The sequence below is a fragment of the Eublepharis macularius genome, chromosome 1 (genome assembly GCF_028583425.1).
Source record: "Eublepharis macularius isolate TG4126 chromosome 1, MPM_Emac_v1.0, whole genome shotgun sequence".
Lineage (NCBI taxonomy): Eukaryota > Metazoa > Chordata > Lepidosauria > Squamata > Eublepharidae > Eublepharis > Eublepharis macularius.
Window position 1 is genome coordinate 113,670,143 of NC_072790.1, and position 26,211 is coordinate 113,696,353.

A 26,211-nucleotide genomic window follows, 5' to 3' on the forward strand; every position below is an offset into this window, starting at 1 on the left:
ATGATGTATGCTGTTTTGAGTCCCCATTGGGAAGAAAGGCAGGATATAAATGAAGTAAAATAAATAGAAATAAAATACTAGCAAAAGATGAGACAGCAAGAAGACCCTAGTGAAGCCTGTGGAGCTTTAAAACTAAGCTCCAACTAATCATCAGGTCATGGAAGGGCTTTAAAGCTATGCATCTGCACTTTGAAGAGGACTTGGAAACATCTACAGACAGGGACTTCCGGTTCGGGATCCATGGAGGTCTAAAGCAGCTCTAAGAGCTGAGCTGTCCGTGCCGCTGTTTATGGAGGCTGGAGGGGCACAGATTGCCCGCAGCCCCCTGTTCTCAGGCGGAGAACAGGCAAGTACGCACTGTACCTGAGGGCGCGTTGATCTCGGGTGGTGGGGGGCTCTAAGCAACGAGCTCTCTCCCGCCCTTGAGGTCCCACCCGAAGACAGGTTTGCTAAGATCTCTGCAGCGGCTCAGGAGTCAACTTTACTGGCATTAAGACCTACATGCCCGAGCTTTGATAAGCAGTAAGGGAAACGGATTTGTTTGATTAAAAGAAGCAGCGATTACAACCCAAGAAAAGACGTTTAAGAAGGTAAAGATTGCTATCTCTCAAATCGGGACAGATTTAAGCAAGCAATAAAGTTTAAAACTGGATTTAAAAACTGTGACAGATTGATTAAGTGAAGGGGAAGATTCCGGCAAGGGAAAATTTAAAAAGTGACATTTTGAACTGTAGTTAAGGCAGAAAATTGGATATTGTTTACATACCTGCGGTGGGAAGAGATACTGGACTGTGGGAAAGCTTGAATATCGCAAGAACTGCTGCAAACATTAAAGTAACAGGAAGTATATCAGGACCATAAAGAGACTGGCAAGAGGCGGTCTGTGTTAACACCGGAAGTGGAAGTTCGCCATTTCGGAGAAGGGCAAAGTTTTGGCTTCAATGAAACAGGAAGTAGGACATCTTGGAAGAAGGTAAGGGCGTTTGCTTCAAGTTAAAACCATAGAGAAAAAATGTCCAACATTTTGGACTGAGCAAAACAACTTTTAACAAAAACCGAGCAAATTGGGACTTTTTAAAGCAATTGGAAGCAATAAATCAGCGCCATGGATTTAAGGAAAAGGGCAGACTCGTTGGAGCGTGGTAAATCTAGCCTCACTATGTCGAAGGAGTGGCAAGCTGTGATGGAGAATCTTGATAAAAAAGTTTCTGAAGTTACAGAAGGCAATAAAGAGCTTAAAGGTATGATACAGGAGATGGCAAAATATTTTAGAGACTTTAAAGAGACACTTAAATCGGAAATGGCAGAACTGGTAAAAGACGTATCAGATACGCAGCAGAGAGTTAAGGTAGTAGAAAACACAATGGATTTGCAGAAGACAGAGATGAGAGGATTGAAAGCGAGAGTGACCATCGCGGAAAGTAAACAAATGGAAAAACAACTAAGATTTCATTCGATCCCGGAAACAGAGGAAAAGACCGCCCGAGAGCAGATTACAGAAATTTTGACAGAATACCTAGGGAAGGAGGAAGAGGAAATTGAAGCTCTCCTAGATGTGGTGTACAGAATCAACTCAAAATTTGCGTCTCAGAGGAAGTTACCAAGGGACATGATTGTGCAATTTACGACAAGAAATACAAGGGAATTAATTGGGACTAAACAGTTTCAGGATCCACTAGAAGTTGACGGAAAGGCGGTAAGAATCATGAAGAAACTGCCCAGATCGGTGTTGTTGGAAAGAAAGAAATACAGGGAGCTAGTTCAGATGTTAAAAGAAATGAAAGTAAAATACCGATGGGAAATACCAGAGGGACTGACATTTGAATTTGGCGAAGCAAAAAGAGCATCAGATCTGGTCAGGAAATGGAGGGTTTTATTAGTAAAAATGAAAAGGACTTACCAAAACCCACAAAGGCTTGATCATGGAGTGTAAAGTTCTATCTTGGAATGTAAATGGACTAAACTCACCCTGTAAACGTAAGGTTATTTTCCACTGGCTTGTAAAACAGAAATGTAAAATTGTATGCCTACAAGAGACACATCTCAAACCAAAAGAGGCTATCAAAGATGCTCACCCACCCAAACTTGCCAAAAACCACAAATGAGCACTGATGCAGTGAACTAAATTCTTCACACAATGTTCACAAAAATAATTTAGTGAATTTGAGAGTAATATACAAGAGTGAATACAACATGTGAAATTCTAAAACATCATAATCACTATAATATCATCACAATCAATTACACACAGCAAGGTGTTACAACACCGAGTAGCATGTGTATCCTCAGAAAAGGGAAGAATCCCAAGAGTTCTCTTATGAGCTGTCTTCAGTCAGTACACTGAGGATTCCCGCTGAAACCGCGGGGGCAGATGAAAAGTCCCTCCAGACAAAGTGGAAAGGAGCTGGAAGACTGGGAGGAGAATGGAATGTGCAGGTGGAGAACAGAAACCGGGAGCCCCCGAGGGGGACCTCCCCGCCCAACAAGCCTCCGGGTATCTCAAGCTTGTTTCATGAGCACTTCTTCACGGGGCGTGGTTTCTCCTACCACGATGGTATTTCTCTATACAATAAACAAAGGCAAAATGCAGCATCTGCCATCATAATCCTTACCAAACCACCTCTCCGATTCCCAAACACTCACCCGACTGACTGAAGACAGCTCATAAGAGAACTCTTGGGATTCTTCCCTTTTCTGAGGATACACATGCTACTCGGTGTTGTAACACCTTGCTGTGTGTAATTGATTGTGATGATATTATAGTGATTATGATGTTTTAGAATTTCACATGTTGTATTCACACTTGTATATTACTCTCAAATTCACTAAATTATTTTTGTGAACATTGTGTGAAGAATTTAGTTCACTGCATCAGTGCTCATTTGTGTTTTTTTACAAGAGACACATATCAGAAAGCAAGATGTAAAATATTTGAAAATGGCAAAGCTGGGAAAAGAGTTTGTAGCTGCCTCCAAACAGAAAAAGAGGGGTGTTGTATTGTATATAAAGGAGGAACTACAGCCTAAAGTGGTGTTAAGTGATGCAGAAGCTCGATATTTGGCGGTGGAAATAATTTGGAATTCAAAAAAGACATTGGTGATTGGAATTTATGCGCCTAATGGTGCAAAAGAAATTTTTTTTACAGACTTACAAAAACAGTTAGATGAATTGTCTTATGATCAAATAATATTGGCAGGCGATTTTAACGGAGTTACGAACTTGGAGGAGGACAAGAAATCTAAGACTACACAAAAGAAAAGAGGACTACTACCAAAGTCATTTTTTGCAATCACGAAACAGGAAAGTTTAGAGGATGTATGGAGGAGACAGTACCCCAAGAGTAGACAATATACATATTATTCTGCAAGACATTTTACACTATCAAGAATTGACATGATCTGGGCCTCCAAAGAATTGTTGCTTTGGACTAAAGAGGTGGAAATAATGCCAAAGGTAGGCTCAGATCATAATCCAATTGTGTGGAAATTTGGTAAGAATAGTAAAAGAAGAGGATGGAGAATAAATGAGGACCTGTTACAAATGGAAGAGAATATTGTGTTACTGCGAAGGGAGACCAAGTTCTTTTTGCAATGCAATTTGAATAAAGAAGTATCGACAAACAAGGTTTGGGATACATATAAGGCTGTGATCAGAGGGATACTAATGGACTTGAATGCAAGAGATAGGAGGAAAAAGGAGGAAAAAAGACAAGAAATCATGGAAAAAATTAAAGCCAAAGAGATTCAACTCAAAAAGAGACCAGGCAAAAAGAAAATATATCAGGATATTAAAATATTGCAGGAACAGTTATCGGCAATGAACAATAAAGAATTGGAGTGGAATTTAAAGAGGATGAATCAGAGGTCGTTTGAGGGAGCAAATAAGCCTGGGAAATATTTGGCATGGCAACTAAAAAAGAGGAAAGAGAAGAAAATTATTAGCACGATACGAGAAGATGATAAGTTACTAAGTGATCAAGTCGCCATTTTAAAGCCTTTTTTAAATTTTACGCAATTATACCAAAAAAAAAGAGGTGAACAAAGATTCAATAGCAGATTATCTAGATAAGATGAAACTTCCGACAATCTCAGAAGGATGGAAAGAAAGATTGAATAAGGAGGTGACAGAAGAAGAAATAAAAGAAGCTATTCAATCAACGAAGCTGGGGAAGGCCCCAGGTCCAGACGGATTAACGGCAAAATTTTATAAAACAATGGGCCAAGAACTGGTGCCTCTCTTGAAGGAGGTAATGAATGGTGTTATGCAAGACCAAGAGATTCCTGACACTTGGAAGGAGGCCAACATATCATTGATTCCAAAAGAAGGACAAGATTTGACTAATGTTAAAAATTATAGACCAATTTCATTGTTGAATAATGACTATAAAATATTTGCAAAGGTATTGGCGGAAAGAATTAAAGGATGGATGTCGGAATTCATTGCAGAAGAACAAGCGGGATTTTTACCTAACAGTCAAATTAAGGACAGTCTGAGAACAGTAATAAATGCCATTGAATATTATGATAAGCATTGCGATAGAGAGGTTGGTTTCTTTTCCGTAGACGCAGAAAAAGCATTTGACAATCTGAACTGGGACTTTATGTTCGCCACTATGGAAAAGCTGCAAATGGGAGAAAAGTTCATACAAGCAGTTAAAGGAATTTATAAAGACCAAAGTGCAGCGATTGTAGTGAATGATGATTTGACAAAAAATCTAAAAATAAACAAAGGTACAAGGCAGGGCTGCCCATTGTCTTCATTGTTGTTTATATTGATCTTGGAAATACTGATGATCCAGATACGAGAGGACGATACAATTCGAGGTATAAAGATAAGAGAGTTTACCTACAAGGTCAGAGCATTTGCAGATGATATAATGTTGATTGTAGAGGATCCAATCGACAATATGCCAAAGGTAATAAAGAAGATAAAGGAATTTGGAGACTTGGCCGGTTTTTTCGTAAACAAAAAGAAGTCGAAGATACTATGTAAAAATATGACCAAACAGAAACAACAAGAATTGATGGAATTAACGGACTGCGAGGTAACAAACAAAGTAAAATATTTGGGAATTAACTGCAAAAAATATAGACTTATTTAAGAACAACTATGAGAAGCTGTGGATACAAATAGAGAGAGACTTGATAAAATGGAACAAGTTGAATCTATCATGGTTGGGCAGAATTGCGACAATAAAAATGAATGTGTTACCTCGTGTGATGTTTCTGTTACAAATGATTCCGATTATCCGAGACTCTAAACAATTTGAAAAATGGCAAAGAAAAATTTCGAACTTTGTGTGGGCAGGCAAGAAACCACATGTTAAAATGAAAGTGTTACAGGATGCGAAAGAAAGAGGTGGCTTGCAACTGCCCAACCTAAGACTGTATTATGAAGCAATTTGTTTGACATGGATAAAGGATTGGATAACGTTGAAAAATCGCAAACTTCTGGCATTGGAAGGCTATAAGAAAATATTTGGATGGCATGCATACCTATGGTATGATAAAATAAAAGCGGACTCTCTGTTTCTGCATCATTATATTAGAAGAAGCCTCTTCACAATCTGGAAGAAATATAAGATGTATCTGGAAGATCAAATCCCCTCTTGGGTGGTCCCGTATGAAGTAATAGACCCGAGAACTGTCGATAACGAACAGCAATGTTTAACTTACAAGGAGATAATACAAATACAACAGTTAACGTTAAAAATAAAATCAGAAGAAGAATTGTCTCCTTGTTATAATTGGTTTCAATACAGACAGATCAGAGATCTTTATAAATCGGACTGTTCAAGAGGAGGAATAAGAATGGAAAACTCAGAATTGGAGGAAGTAATGCTACAAGAAGGCAAGAAACAAATTTCAAAGATTTATAAGATACTTTTAAAATGGTACACTGAGGATGAAACAGTGAAAGTACAGATGGTGAAGTGGGCAATAAACTTTCATAAAGAAATAACGATGGAGTCCTGGGAGCACTTGTGGAAGAATACAATTAAGATTACAACGTGCATGAATATTAAAGAAAATGTGTATAAGATGATATACAGATGGTACCTAACACCAAAAAAAATTGCGCTGGGGAATGCTAATATGTCAGTCAAGTGCTGGAAATGTAAAAAGCATGAAGGATCACTATATCATATGTGGTGGACATGTGAAGTAGCTAAACAGTATTGGGGTGAAATAATAGAAGTAATAAATGAGAATTTACAAATACAAATAAATAAGAACCCAGAATTGTTGCTTCTGAACTTGGAGATGGAGAATGTTCCAGTGCAGTACAGAACATTATTTTATATGACAGCTGCAGCAAGATTATTGTATGCGCAGAAATGGAAAGTGCAAGAAGTACCTACTGTAGAGGACTGGATTTACAAATTGCTGTACATGGCAGAAATGGACAAAATGACAAGAAAACTTAAAGACCAAGACCCAGAACAATTTATGGCAGACTGGGCGAAAATGAAACAATATTTGGAGAAAAAATGGGATGTGAAAGGAGAACTGTGGCAGTTTGAGAACTTTTAAACTATGATACTACAAACAGAAGAGAGAAGTGACTTTACCAATAGAAGAAATGTGTGTTTATATTAATCTAAGCTAGGATTATAGTTAACTATAGGAGGGGTAGAATTTATAACTGATATTTAGAAGTGGGATTGATATATTAGAAAAAGTAATATAGCATACATATAGTAAGGGAAGAGGAAATTATTTAGAGTAACAAATGTTATTAAGTTAGAATATTAACTTAGTTATCATTAAGTTTGAATTATGGTTAAGTATAAGATATGAGAAGTATGCTGTTAATTATGGGAAGAAGTATTAGTAAAATTAATTTGGTAAGTATGTTATTAATTTTGCGAAGAAATATCAGTAAAACTAATATAGTATGTATAGATTATAGAGTAATTAGGGCTTAGAGTAAGGATTGTTATGTAGGGATGCTTGATTGTTTAATATAGGATATGTTAAGTAATAAAGGGGGTAGAGGGTTGGAAAGCTGTTGGAAGTCAAGAAGGAGGGGGGGAAGGGGGGGGGTTAGGTTAGATTTAATCAGATAGGGTTTAATTGAAATGTTGTTTGAAATTATGCTCACCAATAATTTTTTTTTAAAAGAAACATCTACAGACAGTGAAGAGATTTGAAAATAGGTGTAATATTCTCCCAATGGCTAGCCCAATAACAAGTGGCTTCTAGAGTAGAACTACGTTGAATATGCCATAATAATTGAGCCTTGAGGTAACAGTAGTATGGTAGCATGACCTACTCTTCCACCTGAAAAAAGGGGTCTCTAAAACATATGCAACTGGAAAAAATGCACATTCTACTACTTGGTTCACCTGGATCCTAATTTTCGGAGGAAATTAGGATCCAGTTCTCAAAATGATGCTGTCATGAAAAGTACTGATAGCTGCAGGCCTATTTCAGATATTAAGCTGGCCTGTGATTCATCTTTCTAATCATACTCTGGGAAAGCAAGGAAGAGAGACCTATAAAGCCAGCAGGGGAAAACACCATTGGCTCCAATTGCTCTGACAGATACCTCTTTGGAATGTTTGTTTAACTGGAAAAAAAAAACCCTGTCATCTTGGAAGAGAGATGAAGTCCTAGGGATGGAGCTGGGAAAGTGCTAGCGGCTGCGGGTGTGTGTCTATCCCCTACCCACTCAAGGACAAACACTCATTCCCGTAGGAAATGTCCAGGTCTGTTTGGTAATGCTCAAGGTATAGTTACAGATTAGGCTCTTGCCTTTTATTTCTTTTGTATTAGCTGCAACCCTATCTTACGGTAACGTCCTATATACTGAGTGCTCTCTATTTCTCTACCTTTTATATATTCTTCTGTAAGCCAATAAAGCTCTTTCTTTAGTTAAGTTAAACTGTTGTGTCCTTATATACAGGTCTTCTGCTCAAGCCATTTGCTAGAAATCTACACACTCAGAGACTCACCAGCTTCTCAAACAGCTGGTAAACGTTCAAACCTGTTCAGTTTGGGTGGTGACAGCCTACCAAAGGAAAACTAGTAACTGGGAGGGAGGAGGAAGCATAATAGATACATCTTGGGATTAATTTAGCTCTATGATGTATCCAACAGTGAGGGCCCTATTTGCATGATAGATCTAATGTGGTGTAGGAGTCTGTGTGTTGAACTGGAAAGGCCTTGATTCAGATCTCAGCCCTAAAACTCAGGTAACCTTAGACAAGTCACTCACCACATAATTTATTTCACAGGGTGGTTGTGAAGATAAAATGGAGGCAGGAGAACTGTGTAAGTGGCTATTTGAAGCTATTTGGAGGAAGGGTGAGGTAAAAATGACTAAACCAATATAGACATGACAGGATCTGTGTAGTTTGTCTTATGGACACAGATGCCATCCTATCTGTATCCCAGTTACTATGTATTAACTCTGACAGGAATGAAATATAAGGTTGGTACCCTGTACATGCATTTTTTTCTTCTACAAAATATTCTAATCATTCTGGATATTGTTAGCTGTTGGCTGTTAAACCTATTACTGTTCAAGCATCATAGACCATTTTCTTTTACAGAAACAATGGCTATATTAAAGCCATTGATTGAAGGAACCAATTTGGTATAGCAGGATTGTATCTACTATTGTTCAGAAATAAAACTTACAACATTTTATAGCTACTAAACTAGCGTATGTCAGAGCTGGGTCAAACAAATTCTGTTCCTCATAAAGGGGAAGCAGGACAGAAGACAAAATGTATGTACCATCACAGTAGTTGCTGCTTATTTTGTTGACTGTGATTGACTTGGAAATGGGTGGGGCTTGCAAGTTAATGTATGGATTATAGAATTTAGGCAGGAAATTATGGTGATGAGTTTTATTTAAAAAAAAAAACTAGATGGGCCTGCAAGCCTGGCAAAATAGAACAAAATGTAGTTCTTCTAATTTTTACCTGTTTTTAAACTCAGTTTCGGGTGAATGAATTTGGAGCGTTGGAAGTGATCACAGATGAAACGGAAATGGAAAGTGTTAAGAAGGCCACAGCTACTACAACATGGATGGTGCCAACTGCTCAAGAAGGTTACTTAGTAATTTTGTTTGTGCATTAGACAGCCTTTCAAAAGACAAGTTTAATTTACCTGACAGAGTTGAAGATTTCTGAGACTTTTTAACTAGTAAAAAGAAGCCAGTTACACACTGTGAGAGCTGCTGCCAGTCTTAGTAGACCATACTGGCCGTGATGCACCAATGATTTGATTCAGTATAAGGCAGTTTCATGTGTTCATGTGTACATAATTGTATAAAGGTTGTTTGAAAACCAAATTACTTTCTAGCTGTGAAGCTGAATTATAAGTGTGATACAATAAAAGTAAATGATGACTACAGACTGATGTGTCCTGAGAAACCTTTTTACAATACCAGATGATGGAAACTAAAAATTTTCTTATATTACCACGATTATCAACTGTACCTTATCTCTGATACTGGCTTCAGTTCCAGAATACTTGAAGGTGGTTAGCATAATCTTAATTTTTCAAGTTCTGGTACTTCCAAACCAAACCACAGTATTCTCTTCGTAGAAATCGGCTTTTTCTGGGGAAACGTGATGAAACTCGTGGTAGTAGTTGCCAGTATCTGAGGCAACTATCTGCAGGAGGTTGCTACCATGCTCCTGGACCGCACAATGATGTCACTTCCGGGAGGTGATGTCATCATGCAGGGCTCCACTGCAAAGGGCTCTTTAAATTGTAAACCCCTGCGCTTCAGCTGCTTGGCGGGGACTTCCCTGTCAGGCAGCTGAGGTGAGCCGGTGGAGTTTAAATGCCCCTTTCTGTGTGCAATGCAGTGGCACAGAAAGGGGCATTTAAACCCAAGCTTCAGCTGCGTGGCAGGGACATCCCAGCCAAGCAGGCCAAGTGAGCCCGCATGCTTTAAATGCCCCTTTCCATGCCAGTGCGCAGCATAGGACATTTAAACCCCAGCTTCAGTTACCCTTTCCTGCCCTCAGCCGGCCCACGGGGAGATGGCATCTCCCTGCAAGCCAGCTGGCACTTAAAGGGCCCTTTCCTTCCCTCAGCCGGCCTGCAGGGAGATGGCATCTCCCCACAGGCCAGCTGGCATTTAAAGAGCCCTTTCCCTGCCTCTTACACGGCAGGGAAAGGGCCCTTTCCTGCCCTCAGCCCGCCCATGGGGAGATGGCATCTCCCCATGGGCCAGCTGGTAGCAGGGTAGGGTTGCCAGGTCTCTCAAGTCTCCCAGCGGGAGACTGGGATGCCAGCTCTTACCCTTTCACTGCTTTGGATCTCTCCACCATGCGAAGCATGGGTGCGTGTGCGCATGCTCCCGGCGTGCGTGATGACATCATTTCTGGGAGTGACAACACAGTGTCAAAGGGTGCCCTGTGGGACGACATCACACACGCCGGGGAGGGATAGAGAGATTGGGCAGCTCTCTCTCTCTCGCCGTCGCCACGCCCCTTGTCTTTGCCAGCACGGGCTGCACAGGGGTGGTGGTGGCGACGAGAGACTGGGCCATGATGGCTGCAGCGGCGGCGGCGAGAGCAGCCTGCTCTTGCCACCGCCACCTGCTCTCTCTCTGCCGCCACTGCCTCCTGCTCTCGCAGTGCACCACCCGGGGAGGGGAGGCCCCAGGGAGCGCTCCCCCCCCTGCCAGCCAGGTAAGTGGGCACGGGGGGTGGAAGGGTGGGATCGGGGGATTCCCTGCCCGGGGGGGATGGCAGCCCTAGGGCAGGGCCACGGGACATGTGACTGATTTCAGGAGCTGCCAGAACGCTGTTCTACTGTTTTCCAGCTGAAAAAAAGGCCTGGAAAATAATAGTTAAATGTAGACTGGTTAGAATGTTGGCTGTTATACTGTAACAGGCAAGTATAAAGTATCCTGTTACTGACAATTGGGAACATGTCTTTTGTTGACTTGGTTTACAAATAAGTCTGTACAGCTGAACATTTACTCCTCTTTCCATTTCGTAGCCTTCTTAGAAAAGACAGAAATATCACTCAACCTGAAGGAAACTGCTAAAGCGGATGGCAGTAATTTCTGCGAAAATTGTTCCCATTCTGGTTTCATGGAGGAGTTTGTAACTGGAGAGAAGCTTTGCAAGCAAAAGTGTTCCCATCAGATTAAAAACAGGTGAGCCTGATCTCCTCAGAAGCTAAGCAGAGTTGGCCTTGGTTAGTAACTGGATGGAAGACCGCCAACGAAGACTAGGATTGCAGAGGCAGGCAATGGCAAACCACCCCTGTTAACACATGCAAAACAATGTATTAGCGTAACTGCTGTTGTGCCATAAGAGAACATAATGCCAACATGGCAAACTAAAGATACTATATCCCTGGGGGGGGCAGGGGGTAGTCTGCCCTCAGCGCTGCCAAAGAAGGGGCACCGAGCGCAGCTGCCAGCTGCCGGGAGCGTGCTGGCAGCAGCGCAGGCAGCTGAGCAGCTGCCTGTGCCATTCACCGTCCCAGCAGGACAGGGAGCATGTGGCAAGCTGGTTGCCCCCTCAGTTGGGCAGGTGAATGGCATGGAGAGTTGGGAGGCCGACCGCACCACTTGCCTGTCCCGCTGAGGGGGTGGCCGGCTTGCCATGAGCTCCCTGTCGTGCTAGGCAAGCGAGTGGCACAGAGGGTTGGGAGGCCACCCATGGCATTTGCCTGCCCCACAGGACAGGGAGCTTGCGGCAAGCTGCCCGCCCCCTCAGCGGAATAGGTGAGTGGTGCGGGTGGCCTCCCAGCCGGCGGTGCTGCTGCTGCTCCGCTGGCAGCACAGCCGCCCTGTGTGATGACATCAAAGTGACATCATCACGCAGCGCCAGGAGCGTGTGTGCGCAGTGCATGCGTGTGTGCGAGGGCGGCCGGACTTGGGTTGTCCCGGGTGCCGGGAACCCTAGATCCAGCCCTGTCATTGAATTGGCCAACTTTAAATTGGCCACTTTTAAATCTACATGATAGTTTTATTGTACAGTTGTCCTGTTTTAACTTGAGTATTTTTAGAGAAATAATATTCTTCCTTTTGGGACTGCTGAAGGCTCTATAACATAAAATATATTTGATGCTGTCCATAACTATTTAAATTAGTGAGAGTTCTGCAAATAACTTTAATGAGTTAGGAACTTTTTCTAAACTTTTGTAACTTTCATAGCAGAAATAAAGTACTTGAAGAATAAACATTGGTAAGCAGATAAAAAGGCATTTGGCTGCTAAATGCATTTACCGTGGAATGTTCCATTGATTTCAGTGGAACCCTGAAAATAGAATTAGTTTAACTGCTTGATCCTCTATGCTGTCACAAAGAGCTGTTAGTCTCATTTTAAGTTCTGGCATTAGCAGCCACTGGTTGGCTCTAAAAACACTGTTCTCTTGACTTATGCTATGAATGGTAGTGGACTTTTAAAATTCGCACAATGAGGGCTACTTATTGACACCCCCCCCCCCACAAGGAACAAAATGTAAGTAAATAGTAAATTTGGAGGCAAGAGTAGAATGACTATTGGGAAATTATTGTGTTGTTTCAGCTAAAGTCAAACTTTAGCTGACTGCTCAAGTCGCTCGCTTTTATTGTCTGTACTTGTGCGCAATACACTTCTGGGGTGGTAAATCAAATTCCTGATTTTTTTGAGTTAAATATTTTTTTATTTTTTAAAAAAAAATTAAATGGTCAGTTATAAAATTTTAAATAAAAATTGAAAGTATTTGTATCCTAAACAGTATGAGTGTAGTCATCATGCTAGAGGACATAAACCTCCCCACCTCCTCCTCCTCTCTTACTGCTGCTGTCTGTGCCACCCCTGCCCCTCCAAAATTGTGTTCCTGTAGGTCAGTGGACTCAAAGGAACAATACAGGGAGCAAATCAGGGATCTACAGCAGGACAGGGGAATTTGCAAAAATCTCTCATCTGCAGATGGAAAAGCCAATCTGTCAAAGGAGCTGCAGTTGCACCAACAGAATAGCACTTTAGGAATTAAGCCACTGGTTTAAAATGAAAGTAAAACAATGCAAAGAAATATCCGATTGGGAAATACCATTTTGCCCTGCTACCAAGTACCTGCTCATTTTTGTTTATAAAAGATTTTGAAATTTAGCCTTCAAGTAAGGGGCCTTGGTTAGTAGCCGTAGTAGTAATAGTATAGAAAAAACAGACAGATACCTGCCTCTTGTCTTTAAACCTATCTTATTTTGCCTTACTTGTAGACTGTTGGAGCAAAGCTTTTGGGAGCATGCTCTTGGGTTCAATAGATGCTCTATTTAAGTACTAACCGATATGCTTGTTATAGCAGCAAGTTAATGTATGTGTTTGCTGAAGAAATACATTAATTTTACAATGAGAAACGTGATTTAAACCAATCTACGTAGGCTTATCTTGTTTCAGTAACAAATAAATGAAGTCACTCTAATCACCACAAAATACTGATTATATGCTTGCTTTCATTGTGTTGTGTTTAAGTATCAGCAGTTTGTTTTGCTTGGGTTTTTCTCATTTTAGCTTGTATGTTTCATGGTTCATAGGGTTTTAGTTTATTATTTTAGTTGCATTTGTCAATATTAAAGTTTGTTAGTTCTTTCTTTATGATGCCCCTTTAAACAGTTTAAATGACAGACAGGTAGGCAAACACTTTAAACCAGGCTACACCTGTTCAGTGAAGGCTGTCAACTGAATAGCTGTAGTGTCTCTCTCATATTAACATTTTTGGCACTTGTTATTTTAATGGTGTGTTCAGAAGCAGACATTCTGGGCTTTATTTACATTTATTCTTTGAAGTCATAACCTTTTTGCTTTTTCAAAATGGAAGAAATTAATGTAGACATTGTAATTTCATTTTCATTCTAGAGAACAAAAGGAGGACAAAGAAGTATCAGAATTCAACGGTGAAGACTATTCTAAGGGTGGTCTAAAAAGAAAAGCCAAATCACCCCCAAAGGGAGAATGTGTACAGGACAGAGAAGAGAAGAAAGAAAAGGAAATAGTTAGTATAAGTGGAGGACTCACTTGTAGAGGCATCTCACTCACTCACTCCCCTCTACGTCCTTTTCCCCTTCTCTGTTTCCCTGTAGCTTTCCCCCCTTTTCCTGCTTCTTTCCCTCCTTCCCACTCTTTTTTGTCTTCTCCCTATCTTCACCTTTCCCCCCTTTTCATCCCCAGCAGCCTCTTCCTTGTAGCCTAGTTGCATGTTGCTGGCTAAGCTGGGCCCAGTTGCATGGTAGGGAACTTGCAAGGACTTGCAGGGCGGGGGAGTGACTTTCATTTTCCCTCATATCCCATTCCCCACACTCTTTCCCTCCTCTGGCAGCCCTCATATGCTCACCTTTTCATACACCCTTCTCTTCTTCAAAACCCCTAAACATCTTTTATCTAGCCCCCCCCCCTTCATCTATACTTATACATTTACCTCATTTTATACTGCCTTTCTCCACTATGGGGACTCAAAGCAGCTTAATCATTCTCCATTTTATTCTCAAAACAACCCTATGAGGTAGGTTAGTCTGTGAGTGTGTGACTGAATCAAAGTCAACAGTGAACTTCTATTGCAGAGTGGTGATTCTAACCTGGGTCTCCCAGATCTTACTCTGAAACTCTAACCACTGCACTACTATTGCTTTTGGGGGTGAAGGCTGCTGTTGAACAGTAGCAACTAGCTGGGCCCGGGTGAGTCATGCAAGTCTTGTGGTATCGAGTCATTTGGTGGTTGCTTTTGGGCCTGGCACCAATGAGTCCTCCCTCAAAGGCCAAAACAACCCTGCTCTTTCCCTTTTATTGACAGAAATCAAGCCTGGAATGCTAGCTAAACTGAGGGTAGCTGGTTAAAGGTATCAGCACTCCAATGTTTTTAATATATTTTTTTACATTTCAGAGTTTTCTGCAAACCTATGGCATTTTTCAGTTGTGTCCGAAGATCTGTCTTGTTTGATCATGGCTCTAATCTCTGAATTTAAGTATCCACAGATTAGGGCCACTTGGCTATTTGTATATAAGATAGCCCACTTGATGGGTTAGTAGGTTAACTATACTCATGGTATAGGTTTTTACTCATTTTAAGTCATTCAGATGGAGTCAAATTTTGTTTGTGCCTTTTAAGGTTGCAGAATGTGATTAATACCTGTAGAACAATCAAAATGTAAATGTCTTTGTGGAATACTAATTTATGTGTAACCATTCATATTTAAGTATTCATTATCAGTTATATTAATGCAACATGCTAAGTGTCTGTGAGAAGTCTCAGGGAAATGATCAAACCTTACCCTTTGCTCTATTACTAAAGTAAATTAAGTAATTTTCTAATTTTTCAATTTATGAGGAGAAGCCCGAAGGGAGGATACTAAGAGTTTCTCAAAGAGCAACACGCAAAAGGAAAAGAGAGATGGCAATTTTAAAGCAAAGTAAGTCTATGTGTGACATTGCATTGGTATATAATTACATCCATTCTCCCACCCAACTATGTTCCTTTTCCTGACAGACATAAAGTTGGGGAACCAACATTCCCAAGTATACCATGGCCCGTTTTGGCTCAGAAGTATGGTATGGGGAAGGAAGGGACTTTAGTCTTCCCTCCTGTGTCATTTTCCCAAGCCAAAACTGCAGCACATACAACAGGGCAAATAGGTCCCCCCTCGACAGCCATTTTGGCTCAGGGATAACATCTAGTCTTGCCCTTATACTTGCACCCAAATATGTAATCAGTGCCTTCTTTTGTAGAAAAGGCCCACTGTTCGCTGTTACATGAGATCCTAATCCATTTGCAATACAGCAATTGCTTTAAGTTTTGTAAAACTAAAAGCTCCAAGTATTGTCTTTACAAGTTTTATTTTGTCTAATAGTTTCATTTACACTTTAGCTCCATTAATACCATTTCATGGGGCATTTTTAACTATAAATGTGATTAGGATAATTAAGTTGCTTGATTGCTCCCAAGGATTTTCACTTTTTGTAATTATCATGTATCTTTGCTAGTTATTAATCAACATTGAGCAAAATTTAGCTCTGCTCTTCATCTTAAAAGTTAAACACATATATCAGCTGTATCTCATAAGTGTATGAAAAGATGTTTGAAGAGCTTTCTAACTGAATAAATGACTACTACTTTAAATAAATAACCCCCAGTGACTTATGCCAATTATTTGTTGAAAAACTGTTCCTGTGTGCATAGATAAAGCTGTTAATTTCTAATTTCAGCTTTAATGTCAAAGGAAAAGAAAGCATGGAGTTGGTCATCATACTTGGAAGAAGAAAAGGCTATAGCTGCACCTTCTAAGATTTTTAAAGAGGTAATACTGTTCTCTAAGTCCTTGCTGGTAGTCTCTTAGAAGGAGTTTTGATCCTTTATTTATTATAATAAATTTGCAGGGCAGATATCTAAATAAAGATGTCATGTCCAAATATTGGTAACTATTGCTAGTCAGAAGAGGTGGTAGTGACCTTGCTGGATTAATTATCTGAGTCATAAGGCAGCTTCTTGTGTTCATGGAACCTGTAGAAAGCAAAGAAGAACATGAAAATGATTTGTACATCCTTTATACTTTCTTCTGAGTTTTGTATAAAAGTAGAGCTTGCTCAGCTTTCCCACAGGCAGACACACAAGCTATCCCCACATTGGGAGCACATAGTTCTTTGTCCTCATCATGTGTATGTGTAGCATTTGTGTGTATGTTTAGCTCATGATGTAGGGTATGCCATGAGCACACGTGACCTATGTTGCATCATGTGAAGCTGTCTTTAAAAAATTGTTGAAACATCTAGAGCAAATGTAGGAAACTAGTTGTTAGTTCAAAACAAAACCAGAACCATAATACTTCTTAGCTTGCAACCATAGTAGTTGAAATTATAACTATATAACATAATTTTTAATTTAAATCATAGAACCATAGGGTTGGAAGGGACCTCCAGGGTCATCTGCACAATGCAGGAAATTCATAACTACCTCCCACCCCCAATGACCCCTGTTCCATGCCCAGGAGATGGTAAAATACCGTAGGGATCCCAAGCCAAAATGGCCTGGGGAAAATCGCTTCCTGGCCCCGAAGTGGCAATCAGCATTACCCTGGGCATGTAAGAAGGGGCCACGAGAACTAAACACTGATGTAATCCTTCTGGCCCTCCCTCTCATTATGATCTGCCCAGGTTCACAGAATCAGCATTGCTGTCAGATGGCCATCTAGCCTCTGCTTAAAAACCTCCAAAGAAGGAGAGCCCACCACCTCCCGAGGAAGCCTGTTCCACTGAGGGACTGCTCTAACTGTCAGGAAGTTCTTCCTAATGTTTAGCCAAAACCTCTTTTGATTTAATTTCAACCTGTTGGTTATGTTCTTTATATATATCATATCACCTCTTAATCATCTTCTCACCAGGCTAAACATACCGAGGGATGAGTTTTTTATGTTGGGAACTGTAGAACATAAAACCCATATTTTTGCAAAAATTAATGCTGTCTCAATTTTGTATAATTTATAGTAATTTCTGTACATAATTTTCCAGCCATTTTTGTCTTCTTACATATCTATTTTTGGTGCTATTCCAACTGTATTCCAATATAAGTGAGAATGATGTATACTATAATTAAGATGCTGGGAATATAATTGATTTTTATGTGACAAATTTCTTTGCAGTTCAGTGGAGAACCGGAATGACAATGACAACTAGAAAATGTTACTTAGTAACATTTGGATCTCACCTAAAAATTCTGTATCCACAGAAGCGCAACTTCTCTAGCTCCCCTTTCATGCTGCAGCCCAGAATGCCTCCCTCCTGAAATGGGAGGCACAAAGATAGCCCACAAATGGGGATGGGGACACACAAAATTAGCTTGGGATACTGAGAAGTCTGCTGGGTGATTTTCATCAGTCCCTCCTCTCCTTGCACCATTGTAGGTGGAATCCAACACTATATTTTTAAGCCTTAAAATAACCCTGTATTACTATTTTTCTCTCACAGTTTATGGATTGACTTGCCTGAAACCATTAAGTGTGTTCATGGCAGAGACGATGTTTCAATATTTTCCCATCATTACTGTTACATTTTCAAATGCAGTTATGGCAACATGCACATGAACAAATTATTAGAATTTTTTAATTCATTATAACTTCACCACGGACCAAAAGGATTGAGTGGGAATCTAGGATCTTGTATATAAGGAAAAAACCCTACATTGATAATCTGTTCTACTTCAGCCCAATTTTCAAGCACATAACATTTTCCCAATTAAATTTTGTTTAGCTTAGATTGCATCTGTCCTGGTCATGTGCTTTGTGCTTTACTAATCAGCTGGATGTTCAAGAAGTAGTCCAAAGATACAAGGAAGATTTAGCTATGCTGCAGGTTTCTCAAATTGCCATCTCTTTCTGATACGCAGATAGCAGAATTATCCTGATTGGATGTACAGATAGGAAAGGAAATAGAACAGGCTGTGTACAGCTGTTGTGGCTTGTGGGTCTCTTGTTCACTTAGTGACAGGATCTGGACATCAAAGAGCATTAAAAGTGTACATAGAAAGGGACATTAAGAATTTGGAGAGAAAAACTGATGATTCTGTTATAAACATAGAAGAGAATGTGTAGCTGTTCTGGGAGAGAGAACATACCAGAAGAACTGTGCCTCTCCATTGTAATATACATGTGAGGTTTTCAAAAGCCAAGATTTTTTGTTTTCATTATCCAGAAAACAACTTTTTAAAACTTCCATTTAGGCACTTGATTAAGGGTGAAGTTTTCTCAAGAACTGAGAAATTTACTGGTTGTTGCATGAGTGCCATCTCTGGTTAGCTTTAAGAGCAGTTGAATCTGTTTATTGGCAGAAGATCCATAAGATCTTGAAATATTTGCCCATCTTTATGTATTAACTCTTGGTTTAAAATTGCTTATACTGAAAATATAGTAGTATTTTAATGAATAAATAACAAAACTTGACATTTCAGTACCAGTCCTTCCCATATAACAAAAATGCATTTAAAGTCGGAATGAAACTAGAAGGAGTGGACCCTGAACACCAGTCAATGTACTGTGTCCTTACAGTGGCTGAGGTGAGTATAAGAACTGTACAGCACGTGGGGGATTTTGGAGTGCATCACTTCTTAGTACAATTCTGTGCGGGAAATAAATAAAGTGCAAAAATATTCTTCTTGTCACATGCATTTACAACCCCCACCCCAAAAAACTGGATTACCAAAGTGAGTAAAAGGGGAAAAATAAAAAGTACTGTGCTGAAAGAGGACTGATACCAAGCAGAGATGATTAGTAAAGTATAATTGCAGTCAGTGGGAAAACAAACCTATTAATCAGTTCTTGGGTTGTCGGTGGTAATGGGGAGCTATAAGATGACAACTGTTTCTGAAAAGAAAAACCAGATTTTCCATTTATAAACTGTATATAAATCTAGTAAAACTTGATGCACATGTGTATTGATATGTTTGCAGTACTGAATTATGATTTCAGGTTCTTTTTCCATTATGTTAGATATTTGTCTTCAGATGCTGAATGCTTTTTTTTCAGTGAACAAAGTTTTCATCATCGTGGCTTCTGTGCAGTCCCACATGGGAACTTTGCACACACAGGCCAGCTGTAGACATTCTGAAGCTCCTAAAAATACAAGATGCTCATGTGTCCTTTCCCCCATGTGCTTTTCCCCCCACTGAAGAACATCTCTCTCTCTCCATTCCTCAGTACTATTCCTTCTCCTGGTTGCAAACTGTGGCCTTCAGCTCCATGTTGTCAATGATCCTCTTCAAAAAATGTTCCTGTTGTGAGATGTACCAATGGTCATGATGAATGCCTCATCTGTTTGAGTGAAGGCCATGACACCTTGAGGTGCTTAGTGTGCAAGCAATTCACGCTGAAAGCAAGGCATGAAAGGGTATCATGGCTATAGGTTGTGCTTTGAGAATCAGCCATCAAGGGTTTTGCCCCATCGACTCCATCAGCCACTGACAAGGAATGCATGTCCTATAACTCCTAAGGCTGGTTCCAGAGATGCTTCTGTTCCATCAGCAACTTTGTCGGTTCCATCACGAAGTCAATCTGAGCTGCCTACAAAAAAAGTGAAGTTAAGGACCGAACATCTTGAGAAGCCTCATTCCACAATATTGGCTGTGGTGCATTATATATGTGGTGCATTATGGCTTCAGCCGGAAAAGCAATAAACATATTATTATTATTATTATTATTATTATTATTATTATTATTATTATTATTATTATTATTATTATTATTATATAAAAAAAAGTTCCTCGTCTCCAGCTCCAAACCCAGCAGGCCATTTGGGTCCAACCAAGATTCCAAGAACACCATCTCTGACTCCAAGGTGACACTCTGCTTCACCACCCTCTCTTTCATAAGGTGAGATTCTCAAGGTTATAGAGCTGTTGACAGCCCTTTTGCCCTTCCCTCCATCTCTAGCTCTCTCCTTGAACATCCAAAACAAATTCACGGGCGAGCAGACGCCAATAACTGATTGGAGCTAGCACACCATCGTAGGCACCATTGTTGGGTCCAGAACTTGCCATATGCCTCTTCTTTCCACCATTACTATGCCTGTGGCTATGAAGGTTCTCCATACATATATCCGCCTCATCATTAATTTTATCATGAGGAAGATCGCTATGTGCCTTTCTGTTCGGAACCAAGGCAGAAACCAAAGTCCTTGATGGTTCTGTCTTCCTTACTCAAGGCAGTTGCCACCCATGACCCACCATCTGGCCATTCTGACAATGACTCTGAGGTCAGTTCTGATTTATTGTTGGAACCATCACCACTGTATGCAGTCAATGAAGAATCCATTGTATCTCCTAGTGAAAATTTTCACTTGTATATTGAGCAGCTAGTTAGAATGGCAGGGTCCCTGGAGATAGAGGTCAACTGCTCTGCTCTTCAGGTCCAGTGTTTAAAGTCCTTCATTCTGACACTGTGGGACCTGTTTCCTATCATGCAAGGCATGCTTGACGTAACTAAGGACATTTGGGCCAGACTAGCTTCAATACCTGCAACTTCAAAGAAGCTCAACAATATGTATAAAACTAGGTGAGAAGGGTCAGGTTTCCTTTTCACTTGCCCTCCTGCCAATTCTATTGTAACAGACTCCCTGCAGACAAAAGGCCTACAGAAGTGTTCAGGTTACACAGCTCCCCTTGATAAGGAGGGAAGGAAGCTTTACATACTGGGTCGCAAAGTGTATGCCTCTTCAGCTTTAGCATTCCAGATAAGCAACTATGAGACTATTATTACTCTTTATCAACTTTTGACAGGATCCTACAGCGGGTGAGGCCCACTACGTGCTCCTTGGACCCTTGCCCTTTATGGCTGGTGAAAGCCAGCGTGGATGGGCTGAGGGTTTTACTGGAGGCCATTATCAACTTATCTTTGAGCTCTGGGGTTTTTCCCGGGGCATTAAAGGAAGCCGTGGTGAAGTCTCCTAAAAAAACAACTCTGGACCCCACCGACCCGTCCAGTTACCGCTCAGTCTCAAACCTCCCATTTATGGGTAAGGTGATTGAATGGGCAGTGCTGGAGCAGCTGCAGGCTTTCTTGGAACATGCATCGGTCCTGGACCCATTCCAGTCTGGCTTCCGCCCGGGCCATGGGACTGAGACAGTGTTGGTTGCCCTCACAGACGATCTCTGTAGACATCTGGATCGAGGCAGGTCAGTGCTGCTAGTATTGTTGGATCTTTTGGCAGCGTTTGACACAGTTGACTATGAATTGTTGACCCCCACCGCCTTGCCGATGTGGGGATACAAGGGACTGCCTTAAAGTGGCTTGTCTTTTTTCTCCATGGACGGGGACAGAGGGTGGCGCTAGAGGAGAGGTGTCTGTACGCCAACCATTGGTATGCGGCATCCCCCAGGGGGTGATTCTCTCCCCATTGTTGTTTAATCTGTATATGTGCCCCCTCGCCCAGCTGGCATGGAGTTTCGGACTGGGTTGTCACCAGTACGCTGATGACACCCAGTTGTATCTGTTGTTGGATGGCCGGCCTGGCTCGGCTCCAGAAGCCCCGATTAAAGCTTTGGATGCCGTGTCTGGTTGGGTGAAGCAGAGCAGACTGAAGTTAAATCCCATGAAGACAGAGGTAATGTACTTAGGTCATGGGACGTTGGAGGGGGGGATCCAGCTTCCAGCCTTTGATGGTGCACCACTTGTGCCCATTTTGCCGGTCAGAAGTCTTGGTGTGATGCTGGACTCCTCTTTATCAATGGAGGACCAGGTCGCGGCAGTTGCCCAGTCTGCTTTTTTCCATCTTTGGCGGGCCAGGCAGCTTGCTCCCTATTTCTCGACCTGAGACCTGGAAACAGTGATCCATGCAACGGTCATCTCCAGATTGGATTACTGTAACTCGCTCTACGCAGGGCTTCCCTTGAGTCTGGCCCGGAAATTACAATGGGTCCAGAACGCTGCTGCCCGTGTCTTGATGGGTGTGCCTTTCAGGACACATGTAGCTCCAGTTCTGCAGCAGCTACACTGGCTCCCCGTGGAGTTCCGGATCAGGTTTAAGGTTTTGGTATTAACCTATAAAGCCCTAAATGGACTGGGTCCAGCATATCTGAGGGGCTGTCTCTTCCCATATACTCCCCAGAGGGTGCTGCAATCAGCTGGTAAGCACCTACTAGTGGTCCCTGGCCCCAAGGAGGCTCGATTGGCCTCAACCAGGGCCAGGGCCTTTTCGGTCCTGGCCCCGACTTGGTGGAACTCTCTGTATGAGGACACCCAGGCCTGCCATGATCTTGTCTCCTTCAGGCAAGCCTGTAAGACGGAGATGTTCCGCCAGGCGTATGGTTATGGCCATCAGGGTTTCCACCAAATGAGCCTCTCTCCCAGTCTTTTCTATGTCTGTAGGGGGTATTGACCATCTACCCCCATATGTGAGTGACCACGCATGGTTAAGCCGTACCTCCACCTCCCTCAGATGTTATATGGTTTTTATACGGTGAGCAAGTGTTTTATTAGAAAGCTGTGTTAATTGATTGTGATTTTATATTGTATATTTTATCTTCTGTTGTGACCCGCCCTGAGCCCGCTTGTGGGGAGGGCGGGATATAAATATAATAAATAATAATAATAAAAATAATATTCTGCCTTCAGACAAGCTATTCTCATAGCTGACATGTGCAAAATGGCCACTTGGTCAACTCCTTCTACTTTCATCAAGTACTGTGCCATCGATATTGATTCCAAGTGGGATACAGTATTGGGCAGAGCAGTCCTGAAGAATGTTTTCAACTGAAGAGCTTCACACCCTCCTCCATGGTCAGTCAGCTCGCTATTCTCCCATGAGGGACTACACAGAAGCCATGATGATGAAAACAGGGTTGCACTTACCTGTGACTTTTGTTCATCAAGTGGTCTTCAGTGCAGGCATACAGCCCTCCCTCCAACCTCGCCATGAGCACTTCCCTTCTCCTTCTTCAGTGGCAGTCTTGAGAACAGAGTGAGGGATCTGCTCGCCTTTCCTTTTATAAGTGCGCTGTGGGGGGAGCATGCAAAAAGGAAAAGTGAGCATCTTGCATTTTTAGGAGCTTCAGAACATCTGCAGCTAGCCTGTTCATGCACAGTTCAGATGTGTGCCTGCAGAGATGACTACTCAATGAACAAAACTTAAAGGTAAGTACAACCTTGTTATCTCTCTGCAACACATAAAAGCAGTATACTGTTTGGATAATTCATTCTGGTTGCATTTGGTCACAGATTTTTTTTAAAAGAGCTTTTTGATTACACTTTTATTTGAATATTCCTTTTTGCCTGTTACTACCCTAGGTTTGTGGCTATAGAATCAGACTTCACTTTGATGAATACCCGGATTGTTATGATTTTTGGGTGAATGCTGATTCCTCTGACATTCACCCAGTTGGTTGGAGTGAGAAAACAGGACACAAGCTTCATCCACCAAAAGGTAGCATCTTGCCTATTAATTGTTATGCAGTCTCCTTTGCTCTGCATATGTGTAATGAACAGAGTGGTGTATTTATGGAGAAAGGGATCTGGGGCACACAAATAGTAAATTGCTATGCATGTTACAAACTCTGATTGTGGAAAAAATCATTTTCATTATTCATTTTCTATTCATGTATTGTTATTCTCAAAGTTATTGAATTCTGAATCATACCTTATGAAACAAAGTATCAGTTTTACAATATTTTATTTACAATATTCAGTTTTATAACCATAGCTACTCCTTGAAATGATGTAGAAATGGTGGGGAAGAGTGGAAGCCTTTACACCCACAAGCTACTGCATGCATATGATTCTACATGGTACATTTCCTACTGCAAAGTTGCCTCTTTCTATTTTCTGATATTGTTAACAGCTGTTCACCTTTGTGGCTTCTGTACATTCCCACATTGGGGATTGCACACATGCAGTCCGGTCATGGAGAAGATTTCTAGAGTTTTCTAGAAGTCTAGGAGCACCCCTCCTCCCTTTGGTGCTTTCCCACCCAAAACATCATATGACCAGGAGGAGGGGCACTGTTCCCTCAGTTCTCTTTTTGTTGCCACAAAGAGAAGATCTCCATTGCTATTATTTTCTTTTCCCTCACCTCATCCTTGAGACTGAGGAGAATTACTTCTTTTAATTTTTTTTACCAATAGATATTCTAGTGAAGAATATAACTGCATTTGAAGAAGAAAACTTTGTCTTTCTCTTCGTCATTATGGCTCAAGAGAGGCTTCTTCAAGGTGCTGGAAAATGCCAGACTGATTAAAGGGACCTGCTCCCTCACGAGCATCCTTGAGTACCAAGGGCAAAGTCCAGAGATGTGCCCCCCCCACAATGGCTCTTTCTCCTAAGCCGTGGCTTTGTGCTAGTCTGATTGCCTCCCTGGCATCCTTGATTCCCAAAGGCTAAGACGAGAGGTTTGTCCTTGTAGAGACAAACCTTGTAGAGACAAGCCTTGTAGAGAGTTTTCTGCTTCTTTAAAAACACTTCTGAGTTGATGTCAATGAGAATTAACATTCAGAAGTGTTTTTAAAGCATCTGTTGAGACAAAGCATCTGTTGAGAAGGTGATCCTCCATAGTCTTTTACTTTGAGAGCTTAACATTAGGGGTGTGCACTTCAGGTTTCCGATTCAGGTAAAATACCCGAATTGGACCTGATGCGTAAAGATTCGGGATATCTGAATCAGGGCCAGCATGCTGGCCCCAATTCGGAAATCCCGAACCAAAGCTTTCCGAAGCATTTGTAATGCTTCAGAAAGCTTCAGGGCTGAATTTAAAGGGCCCCGCCACTGCTTGCAAGTAGTGGCGGGGCTTTTTAAACATCACCCCAGTCCCCCAGCCACACACACACACACCCCAACTTACCTTGTCGGCGGCAGCAGTGGCTCTGGCCCTCCCAGCAGAGCAGCAGAAGAGGCAGAGAGAGCCCTTCCTGCCCCTCAAATGGCCAAGGCGCCATGGCGACCATTTGAGGAACATGAAGGAAGGGCTTTCTCCACCTCCTCCTCTGACGTGGCCATTTGAGGGGCAGGAAGGGCTGGAGGCGGCGGCTCCAGCCTTCCCCACCACCCTGTAGGCTCAGGAGGAGGTGGTGCAGTGGCAGAGGAGCCGGCTGGCTCCAGGCCATCACAGCCTCGTGCTGCTGCTGCCACCACCACTGCAGCGACCCACCGCCCAGCTGATGACCCTCCTGCTCTCTCTCCAGCCAGATAAGTGGGTGGGGGTGGAGGAGTTGCCCCAGGGGGGTGGGGGTGGAGGGGTTGCCCCAGGGGGGGTGGGAGATGGAGATGGAGGGGTTGCCCCCCCTCACTTCAGTATTATCCGAATATTTAAGGAGCATACTGAAGTGAGTAAAATACCATAATTCCGAAGCAGCTTGCGGCTTCGGAATTATGGTATTTCCGAATTTTTTCCCCACTTCTGGTAAACCCGAAGCAGGAAACCCAAATCTTTTCAGACCACACCCCTACTTAACACCTCCTTCAGTAAGTGAGCTTGCTATTCTCCCAATGTGGGATTGCAGAGAAGCCACAAAGAGAAAACAGAGTTGCACTTACCTATAATTGTTGTTCATCAAGTGGCCTTCTGTGCGGGCACACATCTCTCCATGTTGCCTCACTGTGAACTTTCTGGGGGGGTGGGGTCTCCAGTGGCGGTATGGAGACAACTGAGAGAATAGCATCCCTCCTCCTGGACATATGATTTTTTTGGCAGGAAAGCACTGAAGGGAGGAGTGGTGCTCCTCGTTTTCTAGAAAGCTCTGTAAATCTTCTATGTGGCTGGCCTGTGCATGCACAGGCCCC

At 41.9% G+C, this 26,211-nt stretch overlaps 1 protein-coding gene across 1 annotated transcript in view; it reads left to right on the plus strand.

The window, feature by feature from the left end:
• Window positions 1-26,211, plus strand: part of L3MBTL3 (L3MBTL histone methyl-lysine binding protein 3) — a 165,136-nt gene that overhangs the window by 49,674 nt on the left and 89,251 nt on the right. The window contains exons 3-9 of the mRNA XM_054996165.1: window positions 8,949-9,060; window positions 10,971-11,130; window positions 13,826-13,961; window positions 15,291-15,372; window positions 16,166-16,257; window positions 18,900-19,004; window positions 23,728-23,863. Of these exons, the coding sequence (XP_054852140.1) occupies window positions 8,949-9,060; window positions 10,971-11,130; window positions 13,826-13,961; window positions 15,291-15,372; window positions 16,166-16,257; window positions 18,900-19,004; window positions 23,728-23,863 (823 nt within the window). The remainder of the gene's footprint in view (window positions 1-8,948; window positions 9,061-10,970; window positions 11,131-13,825; window positions 13,962-15,290; window positions 15,373-16,165; window positions 16,258-18,899; window positions 19,005-23,727; window positions 23,864-26,211) is intronic.